The sequence below is a fragment of the Lissotriton vulgaris genome, chromosome 4_1 (assembly GCF_964263255.1).
Source record: "Lissotriton vulgaris chromosome 4_1, aLisVul1.2, whole genome shotgun sequence".
Classification (NCBI taxonomy): Eukaryota; Metazoa; Chordata; class Amphibia; order Caudata; family Salamandridae; genus Lissotriton; species Lissotriton vulgaris.
In genome coordinates, this window is record NC_141691.1 from 2,006,200,974 (window position 1) to 2,006,217,861 (window position 16,888).

A 16,888-nucleotide genomic window follows, 5' to 3' on the forward strand; every position below is an offset into this window, starting at 1 on the left:
ATTTAAGCCTATTGACTTGAATTCCCATGATACAAACGTGCAGAGCTGTGTTAATTCGGTTTTTGTTTAATACACGCCTGGCACTGCAGGTTGGCGCGGACAGTGCACGTCACGCATGACACTCTTTAGAATCATTTGTAATTATTTAATGCACATGCACTCTGTGTTGTTTAATGAAACATTTAATTTCGCTTCATGCAGTCAGCCTGTTGGAATGCAACAAACATTTTAAGATATTATGAAAGCGTTTAAAAAATAAAATGGCACGGTGTGTGATGTGCATAGTTAATTTTTGAAACAAAATTTTTTTAAGTGCTTTTCTACTGACGGAACGTTGTGTAAAATTTAGAACAAAATAGTGTCTCCCAGTTCACAAGCTCAAGAAACATTGAACCTCGACTTCTCTCTCCTCTTCTACCTCCTCCAACGCTCCCTCAACCACCACCCCTTGCTTCACCACTTCCATTCTTCCTCGAGGGCTCCCCTCACATATCATATTGACAGGGCAATCCTGTTGAACCAGCCGACAAAGCATTTTACCCAGTGCCCATCATGACCTGTGGAGCGTCTATGATGTCGATCCCCCAGTGGATCTCTTTCCAGCTAGGCCATCACCCCAAATCACACACCTACTTATACAAAGGGTTTCTGCTTTCCACAAGGTGTGTAGTGTAGTACTTGGCCGTCATATTATTTTACATTGCTAATCCGTGCACCTCACAATGGGAGTCCTAGTAGAGCTAGTCACATATTGATTGCAGTCACATTACACACAAGCCTGTGACTGCTGCTCTCACGGATAAGAAAGGGGGGAGGGGCACACTTTTTATATCCACGTGTCAAGCACCGGCTCTGCATCCCCTGAGGCAGCTGCTGCTGCTTTCCAGACCTGCTAATTCCATCAGGGAGTAGAGTCCGTCCTAATCTGACTCTGGCAGGGTCTCTAAAAGGGGTGAAATAACAACAAAGCCTCATTAACAAATAAATGGTCTTTCAAAGACCTGTGAAGTACTCGGGTGCGGCTGGCAGCTCTGTGTGCGCACGGGAAGCTGGGAAGCTGTCACCTCTTAACCCTCTAAGGAAGGGGAGACACCAGACGGCAGCACAGCAAAATATACTAGTATTATCCTGTTTTTATATATGAATTCAGATAAAGGAAAACTTGTTTTCCGTCTGTATTTATATGTAAAAATCCGTAAAAAACGGAAAACCGGGAGCCCTAATCATAAATCCTGATGCAGATACTCCCAGTCCCTCCTTGAGCACTTCCTCCACCTCTCTCTACTGCCCCTCTCACCAAACACATCATTTTTGTGCAGTTAAATAAATAGAGCTGTGAAATGTACCAATCGTGTCAGTACCCTATTTAAAACGTAAGTGGTATATAAAATGGACAATTGCAAATTGAATCATTATGTACCTGTGCACCTCAGAGTGTCTTATTTTTAACAATATCATTATTGTAATGCCATTGGGATTAAGATCATGTGGCATCACTTCCTGGGAGAATTCAGTGTCAGACCATATGATGTCACCTCCTGTGATGTCTTTGTGTCAAAGGGAAGTTATGTACTGCCACTTCTGCTACCCCTGGCATTTTGGTGAATTGACGCCTATGTATTTGAGTGCCAGATCTGAAGCTCAACTAACAGCCTGTCTGCAGCAGCATCGATGACGTAGACTAGACGTCATGGTGCCTTTTAAAGGCGAAGAAAAACCAGGGTTTATTGGAGCCATAGTCTTTGCTGGCCATGGTCATGTAGCACCTGACGTGAAGGTAAATTCCTCACCTGTCAGGACATTCATGGTGTCCAATAGAAAAGGCCTCTTTGTCCCCACTTTCAAGTGCCAGCTCGGTTTTAGCATCACGTTCAGTCAAACACGCTTCCCATGAACAAGATTTTCAATTCTTGTCTCTCACTGTGTTCAGGGGATAAAATCTGGTTGGATGTGCTGTTTTGCCTGACTGATTTCTCTGGTCAGTTTTTAGGGTTGAGCCCTGAGCCAACATGCAGACGCTGCTCTGGGGTTAATCTGTGGTAGTGTACTACGTGAGGGAAGCCCCACCCATCTTTTCTATTGGCATATGTCTTTGTCCTTCCAAAATGCTGCCTTCCTATTGGTTTAGAGGCTTGTTAGTCCCTCCTTATGATGGCAATGTCGTCATTTGTATCCTTCCATGGTTACTGGCCCCTTTACTTTGAGAGTTGCATGGTATGTTTTATTTAGATTGTGAGCACAATTTTTTTTATGTGCCTTCTCTCTCCACCCCTCCCCCGCATTCTGTGCCTTCTCACCCTGCACACACACCGTTTGCAATGCAATAAGTCTCTTGTAAATGCGAGTACTATTGCATTGCAAATGCTTGTTAGATCAGGTGGCAAGCTTTAGTGTTGTGTTTTTTATATTTTGCCCGCATGTGTTACTGCCCACGCATGCATTTCCTTGATCTGGCTAGCTGTTGGTTTTGCCACTGCCCACCTAAAGTATGACTGCTAAATTTGAATTGACTGATGATTGCTAATCCTGAGCAGCGTTTGATTTCTCTATCTCAGCATTATTTTTATTGGATGTTCGTTTTTGTTTATGCTGGTCTGTATGAACTTATTCTGTCATTTTGGATAACCCCTGGTGAATATGTATTTTTATAATTTGGCATTGCAAACACTCCAAATGACTTTAGGCTTGGGTCTGTAATAAAACTCCCTAACATTATTCCTGACTGGAGCTTTCTTGTACATCAAATGCATCATACTGTTTAAAGTTATTGTTGTTGGTGGGTTTTGGTTGATGGTTCTACCACCCTCTATTACTGGGTCAAAAGAGCCATTTGGCCTCAGAGTGTGTTTGATGCCCGCAAGGGGTGAAAAATGCGACGGCACAAGCTAGAGGTCATTTGAGACATGCGCACTGCGAGATTTCAGACAGACGTCTTAGCTTGCCAAAGGGGAGATGACAACATAAGTGGTGCAGCCAGTCACCTAAAGGACATGAAAAGGTCTGACTGCATGTAATCAATGCAGATACAGTTTTTGACAAGTAGGTGCATGCCCAGAGCGTTGTGGTTATGACGCAGCAGGTCACACACCTCACTGTAAGGAAGGACAAGTGCAAGTTTTTTCGGGAGGGTGTGGATTATTTGTGTCACCATATTTACTGCAAAGGAATTGAACCCAAAATCAAAATTTTAGATGCCACCCAAAATGCACCTTCACCACCAACAAGGATCAATTGCGTTCTTTCCTAGGACTTGTGGAGTACTATGCCAAATTTGTAGGGAATTTTGCTGATAAAACTTCCTGATTGCGTGAGTTACTAAAAAAGAATGTTAAATTTGTGTGGTGCGAAAAATGTGTTAACCAATTTGATATGCTTAAAAGGGAAATTGTGCAAGCTCGCCCCTTGAAATTATTCAACATTTATGACAAATGCATTGTTTCTTCCGATGCCAGCAATATTGGCTTGGGCGCTGTTTTGATGCAGAAGAGGAGTGACGGTTGCGAGGAGATCATTGTGTTTGATTCCAGGACACTTCGTGGTGCTGAGAGTTCGTACTCCACCATTGAGAAAGAGGCATTAGCTTTATGGTGGGGTGTCCAGTACTTTCGGAATTTCCTGCGGGGAAACAAATTCATTCTCAGGATCGATCACAAACCTTTGGTTGATCTTTTCACCACCAAAGGTGGTGGTCGTGCCACTCCACGAATTGCCACATGGCAATATAGATTACAGGAATTCCACTATCGTTTAGAATATGTTGCTGGTGTCAAAAACAACATTGCTGATTGTCTTTCCCGTTTACCCCTTGCTAAAGACATCAGAGAATCTTCTGAGGAGGATCTTGAAATGGTATGTGCTGTTGGTGCTGTTGTTGACATGGTGAAAGGTGCACTTTCTGAGCATGAATGGTTGCAAGCTCTAACTGAGAAAAGAGATATCAAAATGGTTGTGGACTTTTTGGTTCAGGGTTGGCCTGTCAACAAGGACTTATCTTCGGAGTTAATTCCTTTCAAAAGAGTTTGTGATGAGTTATCTTTGGTGGATGGAATTTTTTTCAGAGGTGGTCTTTTGGTTGTTCCCACAGGTATGCAGAAAAAAGTTTTAGATCTTCCCACGAAGGTCACTAGGGTATTCGTGCCATGAAATGCAGAATCCGTGAGAACTTTTGGTGGCCTGGTGTGGATAGGTCTATCGAGCTTTTTGTCAGGGACGGTTGTGCATGTGTTCTCAGCGATAAGATTCAGGTGACCCATCCCTCCCCCATTGATCCTGTGATTGTCAAAAATGTACCTTGGTGCAAACTAGTTTTTGATGTTGCTGGCCCATTTGGGATTTCTGGTGGTTCACCTCTGTATGCTCTGGTCTTGATAGACTATATGTCCAAGTGGCAGGAAATTAAATTTGTAGAGTGCGTGAACTCTTTGTCTGTCATCAATTTCCTCAAAGAAGTGTTTCTCCTGGAGGGGTTTCCTGAGGAACTAGTGACAGATAATGGGACTCAATTGGTGTCTCTAGAAATGCAACATTTTCTCAAAGAACATGGCATCAAACATGTTCTAACCTTGCTTTATCATCCCCGCAGCAACGGATTAGTTGAGCGCTTTAATCGCGTTATCAAGGATCAACTGCAATTGGCTTTGGTGAATGGCTTACCCTGGCGAGTGTCTATGGCAGACATGCTGTGGGCAATCAGAACCTATCCTCATATTAGTACTGGGATATTTCCTTTTACATTGCTTAGAGGAAGAGTTGCTGGTTCCAAGTTGAATAAAGATTGGAGGTCCAGGAAAAAGGTTGACCAAACTAAACCCAGCAAGGTAGTGGATGTAAGAACCGCTGTCCAGTCCAAGTACACCACTGTTTCTGAGAGAGTTTCTCCTGTGTGTGTTGGTGATTGGATAAGAATCAAAAAGCCTGGTTTCATTCGCAAGGGGTTTTCTCGGTTTTCAGCTCCGGCTAAAGTGAGAGAAGTAAAAGACAGTGTGGTAGTGTTAGAGAATGGTAAGATTTGGAACAAATGTGTCATTTCTATTGTTCCTCAATCCAAAATGGTGTACGTCGGGGGAAAGATGGGTGTTCATTTTGATTCCTCTCATGTAACTCCTGTTCTTCCAAGTTGTTCTTCTCCAAACGCAATTCCTCCCAATAGGAATGATCATCCAGACTATTCTTCTTACAGAAGATTTCCTTCCAGGATGAGATCTATACCTGCTAAGTTTCAAGACTATGCCATGTATTGAGTATGTACTATGTTTCCTTTCAGGTTCTGATCTTTTCCAGTAAAAGTCTGGACATGTTTTGAAATGTTGGTATCTTGTTTGTATATTCTTGCTCTTATGTTTATCTCATTGCTCTGTTGCATATCTTTCTCTATTTTTTCTTTCTTTTTTTTCTTTCATTTTGTGGGAAGGAAGGTGTGTTGTGTTGGGATCTCGAGCACTGTCCTCTCGTGCATTCCTTCTCGGTGTTCCCTGTGTGGAACCTGGAATGCGGAGATCGGACAGTTGCTGCCGGGGAAGCTGTGAGACCGGACTGTAATAAAGAAGACTAGGAAACTTACCTGGTATACCGTCTTCTTTTCAATGTGTACTCCAGCTGACTTCCTCCATCTACTTCTCTCCCTCTGCACTCTGTGTTGCTATTTGTCGCCTGTGTGGTTCTCCCCGACCATTCACTGCAGCACTTCCCCTCATGTACTTCTCCACCCTGACTGCTTATATCACCTGTTTGGCTCTCCACAGCCTATTTTACGTTGCTTTTTCTTCTCCCAACCCCTTTCAATTTGCTTCCATTCCTCGCTCTCTGTGTTGCTTTGCACCTCTTGAGTCCTTCCAAGTTGCTTCCTACCAACCATACCCTTCATGTTTTGATGCCCTGCCACGCCCATGATGTTTCCCTGCCCACATCCTTTGTGATGCTTTCCAACCCACATCCTATGAGATGTTTTCCCCACCCACCTCCTTTGTGATGCTCGCCCACCCACATCCTATGAGATGTTTTCCCCACCCACCTCCTTCGTGATGCTCTCCCACCCGCATCCTATGAGATGTTTTCCCCATCCACAACCTTCGTGATGCTCTCCCACCCGCATCCTATGAGATGTTTTCCCCACCCACCTCCTTTGTGATGCTCTCCAACCCTCATCCTATGAGATGTTTTCCCCACCCACCTCCTTTGTGATGCTCGCCCACCCGCATCCTATGAGATGTTTTCCCCACCCACATCCTTTGTGATGCTATCCCACCTGCATCCTATGAGATGTTTTCCCCACCCACATCCTTCGTGATGCTCTCCCACCCGCATCCTATGAGATGTTTTCCCCATCCACAACCTTCGTGATGCTCTCCCACCCGCATCCTATGAGATGTTTTCCCCATCCACAACCTTTGTGATGCTCTCCCACACGCATCCTATGAGATGTTTTCCCCACCCACATCCTTTGTGATGCTCTCCAAAGTGCTACTTATTTTATTTTATATTTACGGGTCCAGTTTTTTTGTTTTTTAGCATTGCGGATGCTGTTCAGCATGGCTAGAAACACTGGCAAAGCCATTATGACCCAAATGCGAGTCGTATTGGCTTTGCTAATGCTTGTAGTTCTTGGTCAGCCAACAATAGGTATTTTGCTACCAGGCAGCTTGCACTGTGTGGTGACCAAAAAAATTATAGCATTCAAAATGCTACTTACCCAAAACCTAAGACTGCCTGTGACACATGGCATGTGGTATCATGCAGGTATGTCTGTATACCTCTGTGTCTATACAAAACACACCATTGAAATGACTTGAGGTCCTTCGACACAAATCAGTCCAAAACTATATAAAGAAAAGCTGAATATGCTCTTCTTTGTCTTCTAAAACATCAGGAGTGCGGTATTGATGTGCCACCAATATCTTCTTTATTTTGCATTCGTTTTCATGTAGTCTTCCATCTGTTATAAGAAAACTACAAGTCCCAGAATGCCCAGTTTTTTCCAGTTTACATTGGGAATACTTGAAGAAAGAGTAGGGTGACCAGGCGTCCTGGATTTGCCCGGACAGTCCTGGGTTTTCGTCAGCAGTCCTGGCAGATTTCAGGAAATTAAGCTCATGTCCTGGTTTTTAGAGAGGGGCGGCGGAAAACGGTGGGGAAATCTTTGTATGTTTTGCAAAGCAGGGATAAGAAAGCTATTTAATTAACAGGCATGCTCCTGGCTTTAAAAAAATTGCATGTTATGTATGTACTTACTGTCTCTTCTGTAAATCTCTACTAAGAAGCACTGTCATTCCGTGAGCTAGGTTGAAGTAAAATTGTAGTCCTACTTCTATTTTTAGGAAATGTCCCGGTTTTTGCCTTTAAAATCCTGTTCACCCTAAGCAAGAGTCAAATTTAAAATCGGATGTCTAGACAATAAATGCCCCTGAAATCACTTGATGAGTACACTTTGCATGTCAGGCAGACAAATAGGTCTGAGGAGCAGAGACTCTCTGCACTTAAATGCACCTACATTTAGAATGACCAAGCCCAACAACAAAGGTTTTCAGTCACTAACACTTTCTTCCAGCAGCAGATGTAAGGACCAAAACGTTTCATTTGTCCTTCAAACGACAAGTAAGTGCACACCTGTTTGTGCTGCACTGGAAATGAGAATGTCTTTCTGATTATTCCTACCCAACCTCTTTTGCACCCTGGATCTCTGCAGTGAATGATAAGTATCTGTTCGAAAGCAGCTTCATACCAGGTGCACAGGAATCCTAGCTACAAATGTTAAAGAAATAGCTTTTGGTGCCTCAGTGTGCGTGCCAGGCACACTACATCAGCGCCTGGAAACCCTCACGGGTGACAAGAAGTGTCTATAAACCTACTGATTGATTGATTGATTGGCAATGAGTGTTTAAGGGTTACAGTCTCGATCCATTTGCGGCATTTCCTCCTATCGAAAACGTTGTTTTCCTCAGTTAGAAGACCCAGCGCGCCAAGTAGGTGTAGACTTTCTACTCCAGCCTCTCTTTGCCACCTTCAGCTCACACCAGGGGCCGTATTACAGATGATGCACCGGGAGCGCAATGTTTTTACTGGGAAAAATAAAAGTGGATCCCGATGGTGCCCGATATGGGGCGGGGCCCAATGTCAGCTGTGAGAAAAGGTGCACTGGAGAGGAGTAGTGGATATTCAAGCCTGTAAGGGAGTGCGTTGCAGAGTCCGGGGTCAGGTGGAGGTAGTAATGAAGAGGGATTCTCCCTGAAGGCTTGCACAGAGGGAGCCCGAGTAGTGTCACTTGCCTGATACTCCCACCTCAGAAACCTCCTCTTCCCATCAAAGGAACATTACATGGAAAAAACACTTTTTGAGAGTGATAATATTTAGAAAGAGATTTGGAAAAGAGTGCGTTTTACTGGGCCTTGTAAGACTAAGAAGAGATAAAGGAGGGCCCTGAAGCAGGCCTGACCAGAAATATATGCGACAAATCGAGCCCGCAGTGGCCCACCTGAATGCACCCTTGGCCCACCCAAGTAAAAATTCCTGGAGCTGGGCCTGCTCTGTAATCAGATATATTCATGTTATCCGTGCATTGTATACCAGGAGCAATCCTTTCTAGGTTGTTTTGCTCTGCTGTTGGCACTTTTGTTTCTTTTGTCGGTTCTTAAATGGAAGGGTGAAACCAATCAGCTTTGCCAGTGTTTATATATGTAGCTATTGAACTGTGGAACTGTTTGTTAGACTCCGAGCTGTGGAACTGTTTGTTAGACTCCGAGCTGTGGAACTGTTTGTTAGACTCAAAGCTGTGGAACTGTGCGTCAGACTCCGAGCTGTAGAACTGTTTGTTAGACTCAAAGCTGTGGAACTGTGCGTCAGACTCCGAGCTGTAGAACTGTTTGTTAGACTCAAAGCTGTGGAACTGTGCGTCAGACTTCGAACTGTAGAACTGTTTGTTACACTTCGAGCTGTGGAACTGTTTGTTAGATTCCGAGCTGTGGAATTGGGCATCAGACTCTGAGCTGTGTAACTGTTTGTTATACTCCAAGCTGTGGAACTATTTGTTAGACTCCGAGCTGTGGAACTGTTTATTAGACTCCAAGCTGTGGAACTGTTTATCAGACACCGAGCTGTGAAACTGGTTGTCTGTCTGTGAGCGGTGGAACTGTTTGTCAGACTCCGAGCTGTGAAACTGTTTTTCAGACTCTGAGCTGTGGAACTGTTTGTCAGACACCGAGCTGTTGAACTGTTTGTCAGACTCCAAGTTGTGGAACTGTGTGTCAGACACCGAGCTGTGGAACTGTTTGTCAGGCTCCAAGTTGTGGAACTGTGTGTCAGACTTCGAGCTGTGGAACTGTTTGTTAGACTACAAGCTGTGGAACGGTTTGTTAAACTCCGAGCTGTGGAACTGTTTAATAGACACTGAGCAGTGGAACTGTTTGTCAGACACCGAGCTGTGGAACTGTTTATCAGGCTCCGAGCTGTGCATCAGACACTGAGCTGTGGAACTGTTTGTCAGCCTCGGAGCTGTGGAACTGTGCGTCAGACTCAGAGCTGTGGAACTGTTTGTCAGACTCCGAGCTGTGGAAATGTTTGTCAGCCTCGGAGATGTGGAACTGTTTATCAGGCTCCGAGCTGTGCATCAGACACTGAGCTGTGGAACTGTTTGTCAGCCTCGGAGCTGTGGAACTGTGCGTCAGACTCAGAGCTGTGGAACTGTTTGTCAGACTCCGAGCTGTGGAACTGTTTGTCAGCCTCGGAGATGTGGAACTGTTCGTCAGCCTCGGAGCTGTGGTACTGTGCGTCAGACTCCGAGCTGTGGGACTGTTTGTCAGACTCCGAGCTGTGGAACTGTGCGTCAGACACTGAGCTGTGGAACTGTCAGACTCCGAGCTGTGGAACTGTTTGTCAGACTCCGAGCTGTGGAACTGTTTGTTAGACTCAAAGCTGTGGAACTGTGCGTCAGACTCCGAGCTGTGGAGCTGTGCGTCAGGCTCCGTAAAGGGCTAACGTCACTTTTGTCCTTATGGGAAGAGATTAAACCCTTTCTATTGTAAGCGCTCACTGGGCATCGCACGGACGCCCTACTGAGGACTGTTAGTACAAACTAAGCCAACGTGAGGCCTTTAATACAACCCCGCCATAACACAACAAGAAGGCAACTCGACAAAGTCACACAACACTAAAACAACAGCGCATGCACACAACTACCCCTGTGATATATATACTACTTAATTAATTTACAACTACCCCTGTAGTATACTGCTTAATTAATTTGATGCTACTCAGTGTGTCCGCCTTGGGAGGATGAAAGGCGGAGTTCGGATTCTATTTAGTGGCCTGCAGCTCCCACCTTGTATTTCACTCGCTGAATCCTGGCAACACCTCCCTCCCTCGCTTGCACGGGACTTGCCCCACTTACACCCTCTCACCGCCCTTGTCCCCCTCGGACAGACAGCGCTCCCTCCCGTCCCTGCCTGCACCCCCGGCCGCTGCTTCCAGTCACCCCGTCCCCTTGGGCTGTCAGTCTGTCTCAGGCTTTGCGTAGCCCCTGCTGGTCGCATGGCCGCTCCCCCCTAATTACTAACTTCTGCTGCGCCTGGGGGTCTCTGCTGGACTTTAATGAGTCCTGGGAATGAAGACAAAAAGAGGGGAGGGGGGCTGAGACTCCACTTCCTGCAGAGCAGCTGTGAGTGTCTGCACTCTGCGCTGCTGCTGCCCTCAGCCTGCACAGCTCTGCAGCTCCAGCACCCCCTCTGCAGCCCCCACAGCTCCCCAAAGATCCCGCACGCATCAGTTCTAGACTCATCCGACGCTTCCTGGTCCACGTCCATAGTTCCTGTAGCTCCTCACATTTCCTTCGTCCGCCACAGCCCTTCGGCTCCTCTACAGCTCCTTTATCGCTCTACAGTTCCTCTATCGCTCTACAGTTCCTCTTCTGGCCCTCCACGTCGCCGGCTTTCCTTCTCACCTCCCGTTCTCTCCACAGCTCGTGTTCTCATCCACAGCTCCAGTCCACCTCCATTCTTTCTCTACTCTCAAATTTACGTCTTCACACCTTCTCGTTGGCCCTCTACAGCTTCTACGTCTTTCACATCTCATCTACCCTCTACAGCTCTTTCACCGCTCTACAGCTCCTCTGCCTAACCCTCCACAGCTCCAGAGCGCCTCCATAACTCCTGTGCTCTCCATAAAATTACGTCTCCTCACCCCCGCCCCTCCACAGGTCCTTTACATCTTCAGGGACCCTCTCCCCCTCCACAGCTCCCGAACACCTCTGCCCTCTGTACGACTGTACATCTCCTCTTCTTCCCTGCGCCATCCCGCCCCCACCAGTAGGGGTCAGTGGTGTTTGGCAACTAAACCTACCCCGAGGATACCGCCGCCCCCAGCAGGAGGGATGCTTTCCACCTGGAGTCCCACGCTGCCCCTGCTGCTCCTCCTGGCTTGGGGGGTGAAGTGCCCCGAGCCCAGCCCGGCAGCAAGGACTGGAGGAGACCCCCCGACTCCGGTGAGTACGCCATCCATTCCATACCTAGTACTAATCCAGCTGCGTAAAAGTAAAGGCACCACCGTATATAGCGTCCGGCATGCGTAAACAGCAGCCTTCCAAGCATCCGTATTTTGCCATTTAAATGACGTGAGGCCCAGGATGATAAAAGTGAGTTGTCCAGGATCAGACAGAATGTAGTTAACTGGAGGCGCCAAGAATGTATCTTCCTCTCTAGGGCGCAGCAGCTAACAACCAAACTATAAACATGGATTAAAAAAGCGTCCGCCGTTTATTTCGCTCGCCGAAATACTGAGACGCGATTTCATAATATAGACATTTATAGAACTATTAAAGCTTCTTGGAAGTGAGGCAAGCAGATGTAGTTTGTTTTAAAGTTAGTCACTTTTTATTGGGTCTTTTTCAATGGCCACCGATCTTGGGGTGCTTGTGATCTGGTTCAGGGAGGACCCGACCTTAGAGTAGGAGGCTGGACTGTTCCTATTGGAGCATGGTCTAGATTGATTTGCATATGGCTGTGTCCAAATTTAGGTGGCAACGTTGTGTAAAATAATATGGACCCTCGAGTAATTCTGAGATTAATTCAGGCATTCCAACATTCACTTTTTTTGTGTACTTCAATCTTTCCAAAACAAGAAGGGAAATACATTTAAGAAGTGATTGCCCAAGTGAAAGAAAGTTAAATATTAAATGCAGTGGATGCTTGTCCACCACAAGCAGGGCTCGAGTTGGGGTACCACGCGGGTGGACGGCGTCCCCTCACTTATTTTACCAGGGGAATGCCGTCCCCCCTGCCAAACAGCTGGACGACACTCTTTGGCCTCTCTGGGACGAGGAGCTCGGCACCTTTCATGACGTCACTTCCTGTCGTGACGTCACTTCCGGTGACAGTGTCCCCCCCACTTCTTTTTTTACAACTTGTGCCCTGACCACAAGTGACAAGTAATTAAACTGTTAGGTCAGTCAAAGATTTCAGTAAGTTTGGGTGGTGAACTCCCTCCGCTCACCGAGTTTGCAGAGTTTTTCACACTCTGTGTTACGAGGAGCTACGAAAAACTCCGCTCTGCATAGTGTTCATCAATGTCAAGTTGGTGAGCGCAAGCAAGGAAAATCAACCTCATGACGAGATTTCTCAATGCGGGCTGTTTGCTTTCTCATTACGAGTGGTCGCGTTTGCTCGCGACAGCTCGCGTTGAGAAACTGTCCGTTTGCATTGAGAAAGCTGCCACTCAAGTAAAAATCTACTCAAGTGGCAGAAAGGAAGCAGCGCCCGCTTGTGCTGTTCATGTTGCTGTTCGCAATGATTGCACAGTACGGACAAGCACCTGACACTGAAAATCACCACGAGCAGCATTTATCTGAAGAAGCTCCGCCGCTTGCGGAGTCCGTGTAGCGCCGTGGAGTTTTTTTTGCACTTCGCATGCGGAACTCCGCCCAGGCTTAGATTTCAGCAATTTAAATCTGAGCTGAACTCCTGATAGCTATGACACAGAGTACATAGGCTTAACTTAGAGAAAATGTGTAAAGCATTTAAAAGTACCAAAAACAGTTAGAAATCAAAACTACAACACAAAAAAAGTCTATGCCAATTTATAAAATTAGACCAAAATTGAATGAACAAAATTACACCAAAACAACAAGAAATCAATAAGTGGAGCTGGACATCAGGGACATCTTAAGAATTTTGGGGGCCATGGGCCAAACATATTTAGGGGTCCCTGTTCAGAACAGCTTTACATTTATGATCCAATTTCAGTTTTTACATACCCTCTTTGGCCCAGGCACACTCGTCTAAATGTGTATAATCTAATATTCAGGGATTTTGCTGTGTGTTTTCAATATTGTAACACTGCAGTAACACACTAATATTACAAGTAATCTCTATGACACCCTCCCATTTCTCATATGTAAGGTCCTATTTTGATCTAAAGGAAATCTTATTTATGGATGTTTCTTGAAACATAAACACATTTCACTACAAAGCATCTGTAATAGACTCTCACACATCACCTACAATAAAAATAAATTAAAGGAAATCAGTATTTAAAACAAACCCTTTAAGAATGATTCAAGGTCATCAGGGCAAGGCTCACTGCAGAACAGACCTGGCTCTGTCAGGAGGCCCCCTGAAAGGCTGGGGCCCTGGACCACAGTCCACTTTGCCCATGCCTTGAATTTTTAAAAATATAAGAGAAAAAGCACCTAAAAAGTATAGCTCCAATAGAAGCTACTCTCAGCATGTGACTGGGCCCTAAGTGCAATTTCAGGCCGACTGCAATAGAGCGCGGACTGGATACATCAAGCAAATTCTTCCCGGTAAAAGATTTCACCTTCTGTCTTGGTCTCTGAAATGGAAGTTGAAACCCTTCAGCACGGCAGCGCTGCAGGTCGTATCCTGTGATCAGCTCCACGATGCAGAGGGCCCACTGAAATGGATTTACTCCTGCAGAGAAGCTTCAAGCTGAAGAAACTGTTTCTTTAGCCCAGCAAATTTGTGACTTGGCCAGGTCGGCTCGGGTGGTTGGTCCCCGTTTCAGGAAAAAGGACTCTTGCAGCTTGTTGGGTTCCTGTAGCCGTACAGGAGGTCAACCAACTGAGCCTTGGAATCCACTTCTTTGTCCTGAGTATAAGTATGAGGAGGCTCTTTAGGTCTCGCCACAGTTCTCAAGCAGCCTGTGCAGTTATTCTTCTGTCTTTTCACAGGTCCAAAGAGTGTTCCATGGAGGATGCTTTAGGGTGCCACATTTATGATTGGCAATAACTAGTGGGTGTGGGTGACTCTTAGCTCATCCCTAACCAATGGTGTAAAAGTTGCCAGGAGTAACCCTACCCACTTTTTCAGATGTCCCTGTTTGCCTTAATGCGAACAATCCCACAGTGAACCTTACTCCTAAAGATGGGGAAACCCTTTGTCCCTTTTGCAGAGCCTGTGTGCCTGCACAGAGGTGTGCCCAGGGACATAAGTTGCCTCGTCCTTTGTGGTCACTTTAAACTTGTTCTCGGAGTAGCTTCCCTCCATGGAGACAGTCTGCTGAGGTGAACAAAGGTTTACCTTCTGCAGGTCTCACCTTATACTGACTTGTGAAAGGGCAGATTATTTTCAAGTTAATGAACTTCCCTGGTCCACCCTAATTGATCTTTCTGCAAGGGGAAGAAAATCATATCCCCAAACCCAGGCCTTTTTTTCTGCTCTGTGAGCAATTTTCATACCCAAGCACACACAAGAGAAGTAGGACTATATGAAAACACGCTGTTATACTTGGTGGCAAGTGTAATTTGTTTAAACCTGCCTTCACCTACAAATTGTGGCATGCTTCATCATAGGGCTTGCTAAACAGCACCCCTGCGCAGAACAACGGCGGTTGTGGAGCAAAAGGGAGTAGTAAGACAATACAAATATAAAATTTAGGGCTAAAAAAAAGAAAAATTGGTACAGAACATAGAGTTTAAAACTGGCTCAGGAATAATCGCCTATAAACTTTATTCCTGAACTTCATGGTCAGGATTAAAATAAATATAGGATGGTGGTGACAGGGATTATTAGTAGCCCTTCACCCCTCCGAACTGCATACATATCAACATGTTTCAGCCGGTTTTATGTAGCCTTAAAGCGGGCCTTTACGGCTTTCGCCATGACCTAAGATCCCCTTTATTCCCCTACTTTCCTACCTTAATTCAGTAGTTAGAGAATAGATTCATTCTGGTCTCGGGCTGTTTATACACACTGCGATAATACTGAGTTTCACTATTGTTGAAGCATCGAAAATGCACGGGAGCGATGGCGGCTCCCTGTAGTAAAACATTCGTCAAGGTGAGGCCGCTGTCACTGTACTTCTCTCCGTGCACCATGTTAGCTTGAATATTTGTAGGGAGGATTGATGTAGGAGTCTTTCCTCTTCCATACATCATTTAGGTCAAACACTGACAGGCAGCTGCTTCAAATAAGCTTCCCAGAGCTTCAGGCAGGGAAAAGGTAACTTTCTAAAAGTAACTGTTCCTAAATATGTATTACAAATCTTAGTTTTCCATAAGATTGGATGATGAATAAACATTAAAAAATAGGGGTTTAATAATTTTCTAGCTGGTTCCGAACCCAAAATAGCAGAATTTATACTTAACCTGTAATTTTCTTAAAGGACAGCCATAGTCTTCCAAAGTGGAAATTGGGCATTGCCACTGGAGGGACTTGGTAACATTACATTTTTACGTATCCAACTTTTAAATACAATGCACCCTACCTTGGGAGTGACTTATTAATATTTACAAGGAAGGTTTTTCTTCTACCAGGTCAGGTTGCAAGTATGAACTGCATCAGTCGGGCTACAATGGTATTCCTGAAGCCATGTTTTCCTTGTTCTTGGCACAATAAGTGCTGCAGTCCACAGATGATATTTAGCATTACATGCCATTGGTGTAGTTTCTACACCATATACTATGGCCCTAGAGGAGCGTTAACTATGCCAACAAGTGGTTAGCCAATCTTTAGATGATTTAGGGGCCTGAGCACTTACACGTAGCACTGGGCTGCTGTGCCTAAGTGTGCAGAGTCTGAAAACCAACAATGAAAGGCAGCAAAAAATTGAGTTGACCATTGTTAGAGTTGGCATCTTTTGACACGTTTGCCCAGTCTTTTTGCTTTCTGACCTCCCAGTTTTTACACTGTTTTTGCTGGTTTAGTGTCTCTGCACACATTCTCACTGCTGTTCAGTGTTAAAGTGGAAGTGCTCCTGTTGTAAATCTTGTTATGGATTGGTGTTTCCATGATAGGCATATTTGATTTACTAGTAAGTCCCTAGTACAGTGCACTCAGTGTGCCAGGGCCTGTAAATGAAATGCTACTAGTGGACCTGCAGCATATATTGTGCCACCCACAGAAGTAGCCCTGTAAAGGTAATTTAGACCTGCCACAGCAGAGTCTGTGCACAGTTTGTAACTACCATGTCGACCTGGTAAGTGCACCCACTTGCCATGCCCTAATCTTCGCTTTTCTTACATATATGTCACCGCTAAGGTAGGCCCAGGGTACCCTTGTGGGCAGGGTGCTTTGTATGTTGAATGTAGGATCGTGTACTGGTGTGTGTGACACATCCTGGTAGTGAATTACAGTGCATTTCGTTTTTCACAAAGGAAAGGATATCTGTCCCATAGGGGAGAATGGGAGTTTATTTATAACATCTTATAAATACAACTTCCCATTGGGACAAGGTGGGGAAATGGAGTTTAGTATGCCTGGACTCAGAATGTAAAAATGCATCTTTTAGTAAAGGTGATTTTTATGTTCTGTGTTCTGTGCTCCATTTAGAGTAGTAAGGGGAGATTTATTTGCACCTGAATGGGCCTGGTCTGCCTTGAAACAATGATGTGTCCACCTCCTGCCAGGAAGCTGGGCCAGAGAGGACAGAACCGGTTTGGGCTAAGCAC

At 45.3% G+C, this 16,888-nt stretch overlaps 1 protein-coding gene across 1 annotated transcript in view; it reads left to right on the forward strand.

Moving 5' to 3' along the window:
• Positions 1-10,648: 10,648 nt before the first annotated feature.
• Positions 10,649-16,888, forward strand: part of LOC147724854 (uncharacterized) — a 183,911-nt gene continuing 177,671 nt past the window's right edge. The window contains exon 1 of the mRNA XM_086918119.1: positions 10,649-11,467. Coding sequence (XP_086774245.1) covers positions 11,357-11,467 — 111 coding nt within the window. The 5' untranslated portion in view covers positions 10,649-11,356. The remainder of the gene's footprint in view (positions 11,468-16,888) is intronic.